At 35.1% G+C, this 17,422-nt stretch overlaps 1 protein-coding gene across 1 annotated transcript in view; it reads right to left on the reverse strand.

The window, feature by feature from the left end:
- Window positions 1-4,145: 4,145 nt before the first annotated feature.
- Window positions 4,146-17,422, reverse strand: part of CDK17 (cyclin dependent kinase 17) — a 115,021-nt gene continuing 101,744 nt past the window's right edge. The window contains exons 11-17 of the mRNA XM_050749314.1: window positions 14,419-14,539; window positions 11,955-12,052; window positions 11,335-11,440; window positions 9,189-9,231; window positions 8,104-8,194; window positions 6,399-6,476; window positions 4,146-5,870 (exon numbers count right to left, since the gene is read on the reverse strand). Of these exons, the coding sequence (XP_050605271.1) occupies window positions 5,833-5,870; window positions 6,399-6,476; window positions 8,104-8,194; window positions 9,189-9,231; window positions 11,335-11,440; window positions 11,955-12,052; window positions 14,419-14,539 (575 nt within the window). The 3' untranslated portion in view covers window positions 4,146-5,832. The remainder of the gene's footprint in view (window positions 5,871-6,398; window positions 6,477-8,103; window positions 8,195-9,188; window positions 9,232-11,334; window positions 11,441-11,954; window positions 12,053-14,418; window positions 14,540-17,422) is intronic.

Here is a 17,422-nt window from a genome sequence, read left to right on the forward strand (position 1 = left end):
CAGAATTGAAAGGAGAAATATGAGAATTCTACAATAACAGTTGGACATGTCAATATTCCCATTTCAATAATGTACAAAAGAGTCAGATCAGTAAAGAAAGAGAGGAACTGAACACTATAAACCAATTAGCCCCAACAGACACACACCAAACACTCTACCCAACATTTTCCGTAGAATGAGACATACTTTCTCAAATATACATGAAGCATTCTCCAGAACAGACCATATGTTAGGCCACAAAACAAGTCTTAATAAATTTTTAAAAACTGACATCATGCATACTATCTTCTGTAACCATAATGGAATGAAATTAGAGATCAATAACAGAAATAAAAAGGATAAGAGACTACTATGAAAAAGTTTATGCCAGCAAACTGGATATAACAGATTAAATGGACAAATTCCTAGAAACACACAAACTACCAAAACTGACAAGAAATGAAAAATCTGAATAAAATTATACATAACAAGGAGACTGTATCATTAATCAAAACCTCTGAAAAAAGAAAAGCCAGGACCAGGTCACCTCACTGCTGAATTCTACCAAACATTTCAGGAAGAATTAACACCAATCCTCAAACTATTCCAAAAAACTAAAGAGGAGAGAACACTTCCTAACTCTTTCTATTAAGCCAGCATTACCCTGATACCAAATCCAGACAAAAACACTGTAAGAAAAGAATAACTACAGGCCAAATACCTTATGAATACAGGCAAAAATACTCAAAAAAATTAGCAAACTCAATTCAGCAGCGTATTAGAATTACATACCATAATCAAGTGGGATTTACCCAAGGAATGCAAGAGTGGTTTAACATATGGAAAATCAATGTAATATACATCAATAGAATATAGAAAACAAATCATCTTAATTGATGGAGAAAAAGCATTTGAAGAAAACCCAATATTCTCAAGATAAAAATAATCAACTAGGAATAGAAAGGAACTTCCTTAACATGTTAAAGACCATACATAGAAAGACACAGTTAATAGCATACTCAGTGGTAAAAGATTGAAAGCTTTGCCCGTAAGGTCAAAACAAGACAAGGACATACTCCTTCATCACTTCAACATAGTACTGGAAGTCCTAGACAGAGTGATTAGGCAAGAGAAAGAAATAAACAGCATCCAAATTATAAAGGAGGAAGTAAAACTATCATTCCTTGCAGGTAACAAGATCTTATGTGTAGAAAACCCTAAAGACTACACAGAAAGCCTGTTAAAGCTAATAATCAAATTTAGCAAAGCGGCATACAAAAGCAACACACTAAAATTACTTGTATTTCTATACACTAGCAATGAAAAATATACAGAAAGAAATTAAGAAAACAACTCCATCTACAATAACATCAATAAGAAGATTATGAATAAATTTAAGGCAAAAGACTTGTATACTGAAAACTACAAAATGTTGCTGAAATTAAAGATGACCTAACTAAATGGAAAGACATCTTGTGTTCATAGATTGGAAGATTTAATATTATTACAATTATACTACTACCCAAAGTGATCTATAGATTCTAATTTAATGCAATCCCTATCATAATCCCAATGGTGTTTTGTTGTTGTTGCAGAAATAGAAAATTCCATCTTAAAATTCATATGGAATTTCAAGAGACTCTGAATAGCTACAACAATCTTGAAAAAGAGAACAAAGTTGGAAGACTCACATTTTCTGATTTAAAACGTTCTAAAGACAGTAATCAAAATGTTGTGCTACAAACCCTTATGGACAGACATATAGACGAATGGAACAGAACTGACAGCCCAGAAACAAGCCTCACATCTACGGTCAACTGATTTCTGAGAAGGGCACCAAGACCATGCAATGGGAAAAGGACAGTCTTTTCAACAAATGGTGCTGGAAAAAAAAACTGATATTCACATGCAAAAGAATAAAGTCGGACCCTTACTTTATATCACATATAAAAATTTAAATGGATCAAGGCTCTAAATCTGACAGCTAAAAATATAAACTCTTAAAGGAAATTATAAGAGCAAAGACTTACGACCTCTGAAACATGACAATACTTTCTTAAATATGACACAAAAAGCACAGGCAACAAAAAAAGAGATAAAATGGACGTCATTAAATTAAACACTTTTGGCCGGGCATGGTGGCTCACACCTGTAATCCCAGCACTTTGGGAGGCTCAAGTGGGCAAATCACAAGGTCAGGAGTTCGAAACCAGCCTGGCCAACATGGTGAAATCCCGTCTCTACTAAAAATGAAAAATTAGCCAGGCATGGAGCACATGCCTATAATCCCAGCTACTTGGGAGGCTGAGACAGGAGAATCGCTTGAACCCAGGAGGCAGAGGTTGCAGTGAGCTGAGACTGTACCACTGCACTCCAGCGTGGGCAACAGAGCAAGGCTCCGTCTCAATAAATAAATAAATAAATAAAAATAAAATAAAAAATAACTTCTGTGCAATGAAAGGACACCAAAGAAAGTGAAAGAGAACCCAAAGAACAGGAGAAAATAACTACAAATAAAATACCTCATAAAGATGTAATAGTCAAAACACATAAAGAACTCTTACAACTCAGTGACAAAAAGACAAGCAACCCTATTTTTAAAATGGACAAAGTACTTGAATAAACCTTTGGATAAAGGTTTATCCAAAGCAAATAAACAAATGACCAAAAAAGTATGAAAAGATGTTCCACATCACTAATCATTACGTAAATGCAAATAAAAACTACAACGAAATACCACTTCAACCTATTAGAATGAATGTAATAAAAAAAGAGGGAAAAAAGAATTGGCAAGGATGAGGAGAAACTGGAACCCTCATGTATTACTACCGCAAATATCAAACAGTACAGCCACTGTGGAAAACATTTTGGCAGTTCCTCAGTCAAACACAGAATTATCATATGACCCAGCAATTCCACTCCTAGGTGTATATACTCCCCAAATAACTAAAAACAAGGACTCAAACAGATGCTTATACCCCAATGTTCACACAGCATTATTCACAAAAGCCAAAAGATGGGATATCCTAGTGTCCATCAACAGATAAATTGATAAACAAAATATGTATAATCATAATAGAATATTATTCAGTCATGATAAGAAATGAAGTCCTGATACATGCTAAACATGGATGAACTGTGAACATTATGCTGAATGAAATAAGCCAGACACAAAAGGACAAATATGGTATAACTCCACTTATTTGAAATACCTAGAATGGGCAAATTCAGAGAGACAGAAAGTAGATTAGCAGTTACCAGGGGCTGGGGCAGGGTAAAATGGTTCACCGTTTGTTTGGAGTGATGAAAAATTTAAGAAGTAGATAGTGGTAACTGTTATACAACTTTCTGGCTATAATTATGCCACTGAACTGTACACATACAAATAATTACAATGCCAAATTTTATGATATATATATACACAATATATATATATAATATATATATATTTTTAAAAGATAAAAACAACCCACATAAATAGTCCCGAGTCCAAAAGATAGATTATTATATGTTAACAGCCTTTCAAATGAAAGTTGATAAAGCCTTAGACAGAATGCAGCCACTGTATACACCTAAAGTGACGCATCCAATGTGTGTTCACAGTACCAATTGGAAAGAAAACATAAAAGGCATATCTTCTCTTACCTTTAAGAACCTTATCAGTTTAAGAGGAATCATAGGTATTCAAAGTTCCCAGTTTCGAAGTTTCAATTCCCTTCACTGCAATGTTTTCAGGATCTGAATGGTGCTCGAGTATCAAAAATAAAACAAAAAAACAAACACTTGTTTGCTTGCCAAATTCCTTAATAAAATGAAGAAATACCCCTAGGAATTCCTAGGAAGAAACATTTTATGCAACAAATGGATATATATTTTCACCTTTTATACGCAAGAATTAAGCCTATGAAAAACTATACGTCAAATTTGCAACAAATCAAATATACATTCTATGAAATGACAAATTTGAAACTTTATAATTGAGAGTGCTATTAAAAAAAAAAACCCAGTAGAAATTACTAAGCAAATGATTGGCACAAACAGAAAGCAATAACACCTCTAGCACAGTGAGACTTCACTATCTTGAGAATGACCCATAAAAGGAAAGGACCCCACTTGGCACAGCCTTCATCCCCAAGAAAGAACTGCGACTCAATAAAACCACATTCTAACAACATGGAGATTTTGTTATTATAAATTTCAAAACAAAATGAAGGAATTTCCACATATTTATAACCTTCAAAGTACAATATTAATACATGTCCGTCAGTTAGAAAGAACAGCAGTTTGTTAGGCTACAAGGTTTAACATAAAACCAATTTACAAATGTGAAAAGCAGTAGTGGTCCAATATTCACCATTACACATGAATCTGTTTCTTCCAGAAAATTTTTTTAAAAATTAAAATTTCAGTATCATGAAATATTAAAATAACACCCCAAACATGCCACAATCACTATTCACAAATAAAGTTAAAATGAAATATACAAAAATCCACTTAATACTGTTAAATAACAACAATAAACTACAAGATTTCCTGAACAGAAATGGTAGGACCCCTGAATGTTTTACAGTGAATTCAGGAAAAGAAATTAAGTTATGACTATTTTCATGATATATAAGGCAAAAATTTACACGACCATTTCAAAATATACCAATTAAGATTTATAGTAAGATGCACTAAACAAATAGTCCTTAAAAGTGAACACAAATGCTTAAAATACTGTTACCAACACCAAAGTGTGTTTATGATGTTCGAAGAGATGCATAATTAAAACTAATATTTAGTATCTCTGGTAAACAGATAATACCGACAATAATTTCAAGCAATCCTGTAAGTTCTCATTTCTCTTGTTTGTAATTTATCATGGCTCATTTCAAAGACATATTACAGCTTTCAGCTGATTCCAAGTGAATGTTATTGAAACACATAGCCCCCAAATGAAAGAAACTGTTCCCCAATGAAGTATCATCCTTTCTAATAAAATAAATTTATTTAAAACAAACAAAGCAAGACTTCGTGTTTGAATGGACTTCTACAGTTAAGTTTTAACTAAATTTAAAACACAATGTAAAATAGGTAAGCATATTAGTATATGAATATCCAGTAATATGCAGTAGACATTTCTAATGTGAGGAACAGGTAAAAAATAAATAATTTTGGAGCTTTAATTTGTTGGTGTCTAATGTGAGATCCTCAAAGTGTCAGAGATTCACTTGCTTGAATCAACTTCTGCATCACATGCTTATCTAAACATAATGTGCTTGTCAATCTCTTAGCTACTCTATTTGCCAATGTTCATTAAGAAATTATATAGTATAAAATTAAAGTGTTCAAGATGGCTCACTTATTTTACTATTAAGCAAAGCTAAATTTACATTCCAGGAAACACTGCAGTTTAATTTTAAAAACAAACAAAAAATGCAGCAGTAAAACAATTCGTGAGGAGAAACAGATGCATTCACATATAATAAAGCCACTGCAACTTCTTCAGGCATTCAATTGTTGTGTTAAATAAACAGACAGTAGTTATTTAGCAGCAATGATTCCGCAATAAATAATGCACTGTGTTTCTCAGTCCTGCACAAAAATTGCAGCTACAGTTACATCAATAGCTGTAACCTACTGGCTCTAATGGCAGAGAAGACCTTAAAACCGACTGTACAAAAAATTGTCACACTGTGACAACAAATATAAAAACAATCTGTAGGTCTGAAATAAAAAGACTCCACTGTGAAGAGGACAGTGTAGACAAACGGAGATTCCAAGTCCACCAAAAGAAATAATTGCCTTCAGATCTGAGTCCTTGATTGGTAAGAAAGGCTGGGGGCTGGGCTTGAAACCATGTTATCAGACTTAAAAGAGCATGCTCTGTCTTCTGTTCTTCCCATGTCCTAAAATATAAAGTCATTTTATGAGGCAGTTCAAGGTTCAGTTTTATCCCACACACAGTTATTTGGTGACTAGGAAGCTAATGTTCCCACCAGCAAAAGCTAATATTCCATGGTAAGAGTGATCAGCACTGTCTTAAATGACCCTTCTGTTGATGGGGTCAGTCTACAGCTTCTATGCTTCGAAGTGATGAACCTGATGACTAGGGAAGCACAAGATGTGTCTTCTGCCTCAGGTACCAGGGATGGCGTGTGCAGTGATCAAGCCAGGTCACTTGTAAAAGGTCTTTGTGCCATCTGCAGCTTTCAGGATCCCTGACTTGACTGAGTCAGATTTTTCTCTGAAGATTTACTGAGCTGCCCACATCATACAGAAAAGTGAGTACGTGCAATGCTAAACATAAACAGTTGTGGAATGCACTGTACATTGGTTTTTACATCAATAATTTTACTGATCAATTTATAAACCAAAAACTTGGTTCCACGCAAAAATTCATGATCGACACGTGAAATGGTTTATGACAAACACACCTGTCTCTGGATAAGAAGAATTTCGAAAACCCGGGTCCTTTTGCAACTGAATCTCTTTCAAACTGAATATTGATACACCTAAAATGCATAGACAAAAATTATTAGGTGAAGGTCTAACATTAAAACAAACACAACCCAACTATCAACAAATGTTTATAAAGCATATACTGATTCAATATGAAACCATTTTACAAGGTGACAGCCCTGCTGAAATTTTTCCTTTTTATCCCAATGTGCTGAGGAGAAAACTAAATGAATGAAGTAATCCACCTTTAGAACCTTTCTTCTCCCAACTCTGTGTTAGAGCATGCTGTGAGCAGTGTTTCTCTGAGGAGAATATACACTGTTTGTTCCAGGACTTTCTGGGGTTGGGAGATCCAGTCAAAATATATCATTATACTAGGTGTTAATTCTCTCTGTCCTTTCTCTCTGTCTCCTTACAATGACATGAAGGTATCAGGCCTTCAAGCTATCTTCGGAATTTTAGTGAAAAACAAGGAAAAGGTTTGTGCAACCATAATTGCCTACCTCAAAGTGAAACTTGGTATTAATAATGAAATACAAGTATCTTTTTCTTTTTGAGATGGAGTCTCACTCTGTCGCCTAGGCTAGAGTGCAGTGGCATGATCTCGGCTCACTGCAACCTCCGCCTCCCAGGTTCAAGCAGGTCTCTTGCCTCAGTCTCCTGAGTAGCTGGGATTACAGGCACGTGCCACCAGGCCCGGCTAATTTTTGTATTTTTAGTAGAGACAGGGTTTCACCATGTTGGTCAGCCTGCTCTCGAACTCCTGACCTCATGATCTGCCTGCCTCGGCCTCCCAAAGTGCTGGGATTACAGGGATGAGCCACTGCGCCCGGTGAAATACAAATATCTTTAAAAGAACACTTGTAATTTATCTCTTTCATTTCCAATCTCTGTCAAAGAGGTATTCTTTCATTTAAATACATCCAGTAAAGTTGAAGTGAAAAGTATTAAGGATTTTTTATTCCAGTTAGCTTTGTCACTGACTGCTACACAAGCTTTGATGAATCAATATTGTCTAATAAATGAGAATGGGAAATTAACGAAAGCTTTTGGCAGCTTAGTTCCGAAACATTCTTCCAATTCTCCACTCACCTTACTCTATTTTAAAGTAAAATACTGTGGTAATCTAAAAATAGAATGTTACGAGTAAAATCAATGTTACTCAGGCACGGGAAATCTGCTATTTCAGTGACTCTGACAATACGCTCACCGCCGTCATGCGGACAGTAAAATCAGAGTGACCACAATAAAGGAAAATCATTTTTGTATCTCAAGAAAAACTGTATTTTCACAAGAAAACAATTAATGTTTCGGTTATGCTTCATTAGTTTTTGTTTGAAATTCACTTTTAACAACTCTAAATTGAAGCTAGATTGGGCCTAGGGACAATGCCTGTCATCAGATGACATGTTCCAACTAAAGTCCAATAAGATTAATGATCTTTGCCTAAGTACTTTTGGTTTCCTACATTGGTTTCCTGACAATGCGCTCAATGTTACAAGTAACAACTAAATCATAGGGAAATAAGACACATACCTCCCTTCAAGAAATTCTAATCTAACTACAGAAAATACTAAAATCTTAGGCTTAAAAATCAATAGCCATCTCCCCAATCACCCCAGTCCCTAACCCCGGACAAATAAAAATAAAGCGGGGAAAACACTTTAGGATTTCTCTTACTTTCTGGTAAAGCATGTATTCTTGGTCCCAGACTTCGAAAGTACACATGTTTCATGGCTTCTTCTGCTGAAACCCTTTTCTTAGATTCATACTGTGAAAAAGCAAAGAACTGCTTCATTAGCTTTTTCTCTAATTACTATAAAAAGTAGGAGATGGGCAAATTAGCATTTAGAGCTATTTTTAAAAATTTTGATTATTTAATATGATGACTATTTTTCAATCAACAATTTGGAATACTCCAGTTATACTCTAATTTGAGTCACCGCTGAGATTGCATAATATCATCTCAGTTCCACATTTCTAACATAAGGCTGGATCTTAAATAAGAATTTACATTCCTTGTACTTTCTGAAGCAAAGAAAAATAAAAATATTTGACCTGTGTAGTTACTTCTCTTCATGAATACCAAAGGACTGGTGGACACATACCTAGTATTTTTATGGCATCCATTCTTAATTACCTATCCAATACTCATTTCCCTTTTTTCTTTGATGATACAACCTAGGTTTCTTCAAGGTGTCCATCAGCTCTGATAGATGAATCATGAATCATAACTCTTCTAAATTTAGGCTAATTATGACAATCCTGCTCCCCAATTCCCAGTCTTTCCTACAATTAATGTTCTGGCCAATGAGACTTGGAAGGAAACCTTGTAGGGGTTTCTGTAAAGCTTTTGCTTCCAAGTTCCAAGAGGACTAATGTGGCTGGTAATAAAGGGACTTATCGTCCCCTCTTATTCCTGCTTTGGAGGGAAATATGAATGGTATTTGGAGGCAGAGCATCCTACAAAGGCTGTAGGTATAAGGAAAAGAGAACATAAGAGAGCATCAATTGCAGAGAATGTGGCCTTGACACGGCTGATCAATGCCAATAACCAACTACCTCAGACTGTTGTAAGTGACAAGAGACCCAGGCACATTAGGAGAAACCATATTATTTTTATTTTTTACTTAAACATGTGCCTTAAGCATAGATAATTTTATTTGTCATTAACAATACTGAGGAAGTACTACTGATCCCATTCCACAGATGAGGAAGCTGAGGCTTAACTACCTATTTAACAATTACTGTAAGATCTGACTTACCTGAAGAAATTTTGTTATCAACTCAATTCCTTCAGAGTCTAACCTAGAAACAACAAAGAACAAGTAAAAATTTATTCTCTCTTAGCTGATAAAACTTTTAAGATAAAACTATTTTCTAAGTGTTTTAATCTGCTAAATTTAAATGCCCTAAAATAGTCACTCTTGTTGCCTTCAAATAGGCTCAAATCTGTTTTAATCTTAAAAGACTGGCCTTGCTATTTGTTTAAGGATAAGTCATAAATAACTTGGCTTCAATTTGAATTTTCAATATCCAAGAACAAATTAAAGAATTTTAAAAATCACCATGCTGTCTCAAAACAATGTAACTTATAGTATTAAGAAAGCTTAAATATTGTATCACTTTTCACAGTCTTTCACTAAAGGCAAGTATATAAGAGCATCACTTTCCTATTACATAGGTGAAAACACAGAGACAAGTGACCTTCAAATGTATCACTGTTGTTCAAGACAAACACAGAAATGAGCTACTCAGGAACAAATTTTTAGAGTTGTCTGCTTAGCATGAGGTACTAGAAGGTATTGAGTTCAATTTAAATATGCTACAATAACTTCATAAACCTTCATCAGTAAGGGATATAAAACTAATGACATAATAAAGATGAAATTAGTATAACTAGGGGTAGTAGGGTTAAAGGATTATCTTTTTTTTTTTTTTTTTTTGAGATGGAGTTTCGCTCTTGTTGCCTAGGCTGGAATGCAAAGGTGCAATCTTGGCTCACTGCAACCTCTGCCTCCTGGGTTCAAGCGATTCTCCTGCCTCAGCCTCCCGAGTAGCTGGGATTACAGGCATGCACCACCACACTGGGATAATTTTTTGTATTTTTAGTAGAGACAGGGTTCCACCATGTTGGTCAGGCTGGTCTCAAACTCCCAACCTCAGGTGATCAGCCTGCCTCGGCCCCCCTCAAAGTGCTAGGATTACAGGTGTGAGCCACTGAGCCCGGCCTGGGATTATCTTGATCAGAAATAACAGGTTCTATCTTACACTGCCTTTCACTGGTAAAAGTACAATAATGAGTAAAGAAACATTTTCTTCCAAGTGCTCTCAAGTGGGTCCTGTGGATGCTGCAGTCTAGACATTCTACGTAGTTTGCCATTCTAGCACATATCCAGAGTTCCCTGGGCACAGACAAACTAGGTACTACAGTCATGGAGACTCTGCTTCAAAGAAAAGCTTCAACCTTCTACATGGAACATTACCAAAAGCAAGCAATAATTAAAGGACAAAAATAGAATTTGTGCTACTTGGGAGAGACGTGCAAAAAAAAGCCCAGCACATATTATTCTTCTTCCTAAGAAAATCCAGTTAGAATGGTATTAGTTGCTATAGTAACAATAAGAGTACCAACTCACATAAATACTTTAAAAATATTTTTGGTGTCATAACCATTTTGCTCTTCCTTCCCTAGCTTGAAAATAAAAGGAAGCAAAACAAGTATGTTATGTTGTGAGCAATGTGAATGGCTTTGGGTTAAAACAAATGATGTCCTTATTTGGTATCTTGGTGACTTTCAAATTTTGGGGGGGTTGGGGGCCTGGGGAGATGGAAAATGCAGTCAAAGGGGTTATTCTATGTTATCTCCTAAAAATGTAATACATTCTACAAGTAAAAATGTTCTGACTCAAATTTTATTGGGAGCCTTGGATTGATCTTGGGGTAGGTCTAAGAAGAAACTTAAATGAATGGCTGACATTTAGATGTTACATTTTGCTAAGGAATCGGACAGAGTTTATATTCTTCAAATATGAATTACATCATTAACACTCGTCAAAATACTGATAGGTTACCTTGTGTTATAGAGTCAAGATTTCACTTACATAACCTTTCTTAGGTTTTTGTTAAGTAAATACAGAATAATTCTGTAGAAAGCAAAACAGGAATTTCATCATAATCTTTGTGGTACAGAATAAGGCATTAATCAATATCTTCTTTCTGGGAAAAGGAACTATCTACATAAACTCTAGAATTCTAATACATATACAGTTCCAAATTATATAAGATCCTAAAATATGTAAGGATTATGTGTATTATGTGTTTTTTCCTGAATCCTTACTGTGGCTAATCCTTCAAAAGATTGAAAAGAATCATGTGAGTTTCCCCTTTCACATAAGAAAAAAAAAATACCTGGGTGCATGGTTAATTAGAGGCTGTGGCTTATATTTTGGAAAGTTGTAGTTCTTGAACTCCTCATTTGAAGAAATACCTGGCCAAGTTTCCTGAGATGGAGTTCCTGAATTAAAAAAAAAAAATTAAATATATTTATAAATATATATAAAATTTATATATAAAAACTATATATGCGCATATATAACAAAGTGTCTTAGAGAACAATTTACATTTACCAGATGACTTAACTACTTCAGCTGCAATTGATATAACAGAAATAAATGTACATGGACTTTTTGCTTGGACTTCGCAATGATACTGTAAAACAGATGCCTGGCCCTTTTTCTATTCAGTTGATACCACCAAAGTTAGCAATATTCCTTAATAATATGCCGATATCCAATTTTCCATACTAATTATATTGTTTTTCCACTGAATCTTTATTGCAAAGATAAAACTTAGCAGATGAAGTTACCTAGAAGGATCTATCTTCATAGCGTTCATTCTAATTCTTCTAAGTAACAGCTATTTATGTTAGTCTCAGTATCAAATTTTAATATATGTATTTTAGAGATACAGTCTTATCAAGCTAGTCAATTGTGGGTGCAAAATCACTGGGAAAAGATTTCTTCTGTTACCTAGCAGTCGGAAAATTAAGTGTAGTTCATCTTCCACAGTTGATCCTGGAAATAAAGGTCTTCCAGAAGCCATTTCAAAGAAAATGCAACCAACACCCCTTTAAAATAGATCATGAAAATAATTTAGCAATTCATTTACATATTATGAAGCCCAAGAATCTTTTCCTTAAGATTGCCTCTCTGCAGAATTCTGCACTAGCCTGTTGGAAAACCTCCTGAAGAGATATTTTAGATCTAACTAATTTGTTCACATTTACCCTATTTGTCTCAATTTCTATATTGCTGTATCTATTTTTCCCATTTAAAATGTCCAACTCTCCTTTGCACAATCCTTGAAGAATAACACTAACAACAGTGACTGAAGATTTACTATGTGTTAGAAATGTTTTTTAAGTGCATCAGTTATCTCACTGAATCCTTGTATTAGCAATAATGTAGACCATGGATTGAACAACAAAGACAGGCGGGGGGAAAAACAACTGAAGAGATATTATGGTAACCTAGGAGATGACACTGACCTAAGCTAGGCAGGAGAAATGGAGAGAAACAAATGATTCAAGACATTTTGATGCAGGAAGCAGAGGTAGAACATGTTGGTACAAGGTGGTGTGTGTAAGAGAAGGAAAAGAAATGGATGGTGGTTCAGAGAATAGAATGGTGGTTCCTAGAATAGTCATCTAGGAACTGTATGTACATACATAGTTTAAGACATAATCCTTCCATTAAAGGGCTTGTAATCCAGCAGCTATATATAAAAGTTAATTTTACATATTGTAAGAAAGTAAAATGATATAGTTGCTATGGAAAATAATATGGTGGTTCATCAAAAAATTAAAAACAGAATTACTATATGATCCAGCAATTCTACTTCTAGATATATATCTAAAAGAACGGAAATCCAGCCAATTCAGGAGGACTGCTTGAGCCCAGGAGTCTAAGACCAGCCTGGACAACATGGTGAGACAACGTCTCTTAAAAAGAAAAAGAGAGAGAGAGGGAATTGAAAGCAAGGTCTTGAAAAGGTATTTGTATACCCACGTACACAACAGCATTATTTACAATAGTCAAAAGGTGGAAGCAACCCAAATGTCCATCAATGGATAAATGGGTAACAGAATGTAGAATATATATTTAATGGAGTATTTTTAGCCTTAAAAAGGAAGGAAATTCTAGCATATGGTACCATGTGAATGAACCTTAAAGACATTATGCCAGATGAAATAAGCCAGTCACAAAAGGACACATACTGCATGATTCTACTCGTAAGTGGTACTCAGAACAGTCAAATTCATGGAGACAGAAAGTATTATAGAACAGTGGTTACCAGAAACCAGAGGTGGGGGAGGAGGATAGGAAGAAATTGTTAAATGGGTACAGAGTTTTGGTTTTGCAAGATGGAAGGATTCTGGAGGTAGAGAAATAGTGGTGATAGTTGCACAACAATATAAATGTACTTAATGTCTCAACTATACACTTAAATTGGTTAAAATGATAAATTTTATAACTATTTTACAATATTAAAAATTAATTTTAAAAAGTTATATGAGACATTTTATATAGCAACAGAAATAGGTATATGACTTATTACCACATGAAGAACAGAAAATAAATGCAACCACAGTTCAGAGGAAGGAACTGCCACCAGAGGCTAGAGTATATTCAGAAAAGGATTTACGAAAAGCTGTGTTCTGAACGTTACTAGGAATGAGCCCAAGTTAGGGCACCAGAGTGGGCATTCCAGATGGGTGGACTGGTATGAACACCAAGAGCAAAGGTAGGAAAGTCCACGTTATTCCTGAGATGTAGTCAGTATGCCATGTTGCTAAAAGGGAACATTTCTGTTGAGAAATAGTCTGAAATAAGTTGGAAAAGGTAGTTTAGAGACATCTTATGGAAATCCTTAAGTATCAGATTGAGGAATTAATTGTACCTTATTCCATAGGTAATGAAGGAGGTGGCAATAATGGTGTTTGAGTAGAAGAGTGTCAGGATCGAAGTGGTGTGTGAAAAAGACAACTACAATATTTTAATTTTTACCTTTAGTTCAAGTTAAAGCAGAAAGATTTTGGTGAATATTAAATGATGATAAAATGATAATTTTGTTTTAAATTACTATGTATCAGATACTCTTGAGTGTCTCATAAAGCACTCCTCTGAGTGTTCATTTAATCTTAACAACTCCTACAACACTTCAAAGTAGTTGTTACTATTCCCATTTCCTTAAATGAGGAAACTGAGGCAAAGGCCAGTAATTTGAATAAAGTTATTACATAGTTCTAAATGGCAGAACTGGTATTTAAACCTAGGTAATCTAATTCCCATGCCAGAACTCATTAATCACTGTTTATATTATGGCTCTTTAAAATCATACCTCCTTAAAAGTCAAATACTTATCAATACACCCTGCATTAACAGTTACATTCTTTCAAAATTATAAATGTCAGTGACATCTGTATATATTTACCACATGTCAATCTGTGTTGAGTACTCCGAGGAACCAAGAAGCACATCAGGTGGCCGGTACCATAGTGTGACAACTTCATTTGAGTAGGTCTTTGTGGGAACTGACTTGGCTCGGGCTAGTCCTTCATAGGGAAAATAAAACAAAGGGTTAAAGCAAAAGCTATAATGGATCTCTCAGACCCTATTCTCACCATGACTCCATTCAAAGGGATGCCTGAGATGGTTAATTCGTAGCTTCTTGAGGCTTCAACACAATTAGCTTTAGGAATTTGTTGAGTGCAAGTGGCCCTGAGTCAGCAAATCCTTATGTAGTGAACTAAACAAGAATTCCACAACCAGAGACTATGCTTGCTTTTATGTTTGAATACACCTGGTGAAGTGTTCTGGGTGAATCTAAACTTAAGATGTTTTCCTTCTGTCCATGAATCATGATGCCAAAATTATTTCTCAACTGCAATTAAATTAATCAAAAATAAGCCAATGACATTGAGACACACAATTTTACTTCTAACAGCTATGAGCTTTTGTCACCTTTTAACCTGATTCCAACTTTCATTTGCTATACCATTTTTTATCAAAAACTGTGAAGTTACTGATCCATAATTTCACTGAGATTTACTGACAATTTCTTTGCAGAACTCGACTTAGAGACAATTTCCTCGGAATAAAATTACAATGCTGTTCTGTACTCCCTTTTTAGGTTTTAAGTTACATGGATGATTTTGGAGTAAGACAGACTTCATTGTCCTTGGATATTATTAATTGCTGTTTAAGTCAGGCGTGTCCAATATTTTAGCTTCCCTGGGCTACAAGGGAAGAAGAACTGTCTTAAGCCACACGTAAAATACACTAACAACAGCTGTGACCTTAAAAAAAAAAAAATCGTAAAAAAATCTCATGTTTTAAGAAAGTTTACGAATTTGTGTTGGGCTGCATTCAAAGCCATCCTGGGCCACATGCAGCCTATGGGCTATGGGTCAGACAAGCCTGCTGTAAGTGATATAAAACATTTGCCATTCCTTTGCTAATTTAATATGGAATCCATTGATAATCCAGAAATAAAGGCTAGAGTTTACAACTTTATCTCGAGTTACTAGTGTGAGAGAGTTGTTACTATCTCTAAGCCTCTAAATTACGATCTGAAGAAGCAACTTTGAAAAATATCTGGAAAATTATTAATTTATTTGGCCAAAACAAGGAAGAATTTTTTAGGCTGAGATTGCTGTTATATATAACTTTGTATATCTGATTAAAATATTAAATAAAAATGTCACAAAATAACTCAGTATTTTATTTTACTGAATAAGGTCACATAAACAATGTCAGAAATTTAATGAGGCAGGACTCATATAGTATTTTAGTTCAGTATAATGGGGAAACGGTATAACTGGAACAATGTTGACATTATTTCATTTAATTACAAGTTTTACTCTAGCATCTCAACTTGGTGAAGTAAGTCCGACCGACAAATTATTTTCATACTGATTTTGGTAATTAATTAACAAGATGGAGGTAGGTTTCTGATCTCTCTTCTTGATATTAAAAGTGGGTTATAGGAAGGCAAAGGACAGGGTTGCTAATGTGCTTATCCCGCAACATACCATATCAAGGCAAATTACCAGTTATAGTTTCCTCTGTATCCTACTCTCCCACTCCTGAGAGGATTCTGAACTACAGTGTTTGTCTACATGGGCTTCTAGTTCACAATTAGAATTTCAATATTGGTTGGAATGAAATGAAACAATCTCTCCTAAACCAAAATAATTAAATGTGATATGGTATTATTATATAAGCCATTTTCTATCATTAGTGAAAATATCTATATCACTAGTTCCAAGACTTCTGATTTTCACTGATCATGGGAAAAGGGTAGAATTTTCAGAGGGACAGAGAACACCTTATAGGATAAATATTCAAAGTTATGTGACCCTCCTTCACATGAAGTCATATTTACTATGCAACCAAAAAAAGGAAGAAACAGAGACAGAGTTGAATATACTATCTCATGGAATAATCAGAATTTCTTGTTGCCCTGTAGGTAAAATTTGCCTAGCTTGCTTTGTAGAGGTTAGAAGCAAAATTTAAAGCACTCAAGAGTATTCCCTGAAAAAAGTAGTTTTTTTCTTCTTCTTCTTCTTGGAGACACGGTCTTGCTCTATCACCCAGGCTAGAATGAAGTGGCTTGATCATGACTCACTGAAGCCTCAACCTCCCAGGCACAACTGATCCTCCTATCTCAGCCTCCCGAGTGGCTGCGACTAGAGGTGCACACAACCACACCTGGCTAATTTTTAAATTTTTTGTAGAGGCAGGTATTTGCTATATTGCCCAGACTGGTTTTGAGCTCCTGAGCTCAAGCAATCTGCCTGCTGGGCCTTCCAAAGTGCTGGGATTACCAGTGTCAGCAACCGGACCCAGCCAAAGGTAGATTTTTTTATAGTCCTTGACATTCCTTTTGCATTTTTTTTTTTTTTTTTTTTTGAGATGAGTCTTGCTCTGTCATGCAGTGGCATGATCTTGGTTCACTGCAACCTCTGCCTCCCGGGTTCAAGCAATTCTCCTGCCTCAGCCTCCCAAAGAGCTGGGATTACAGGTGCCCACCACAATGCCCAGCTAATTTTTCTATTTTGAGTAGAGACAGCGTTTTACCATGTTGGTCAGGCTGGTATTGAACTCCTGACCTCATGTGATCCACCTGCCTTGGCCTCATGAAAGTATTTCTCTTCACTGACATTCATTTTGGGATTGGGACTAAAGAGCATTAAATGCAGAGTAGCTAAGACAGAGAAGAAGGAAAAAGGGTGAAAAGGAAATGGTGGCTGAGGGAAGGAGAAAGAAAAAAGAGAGACAGAGTAACAATTATTATAAGGGAAATAACAACATAAACTATGCCCAAGAAGAGACTTTATAATCTATGAAAGCATATGTAAATAGCTTATAATTGTTATTCAAACACAGGTGACCCACACATTTCCTTTTTAAAGAAGGAAATGCAAAAAGTAATT

The sequence above is a fragment of the Macaca thibetana genome, chromosome 11 (genome assembly GCF_024542745.1).
Source record: "Macaca thibetana thibetana isolate TM-01 chromosome 11, ASM2454274v1, whole genome shotgun sequence".
In the NCBI taxonomy this organism is placed as follows: Eukaryota; Metazoa; Chordata; class Mammalia; order Primates; family Cercopithecidae; genus Macaca; species Macaca thibetana.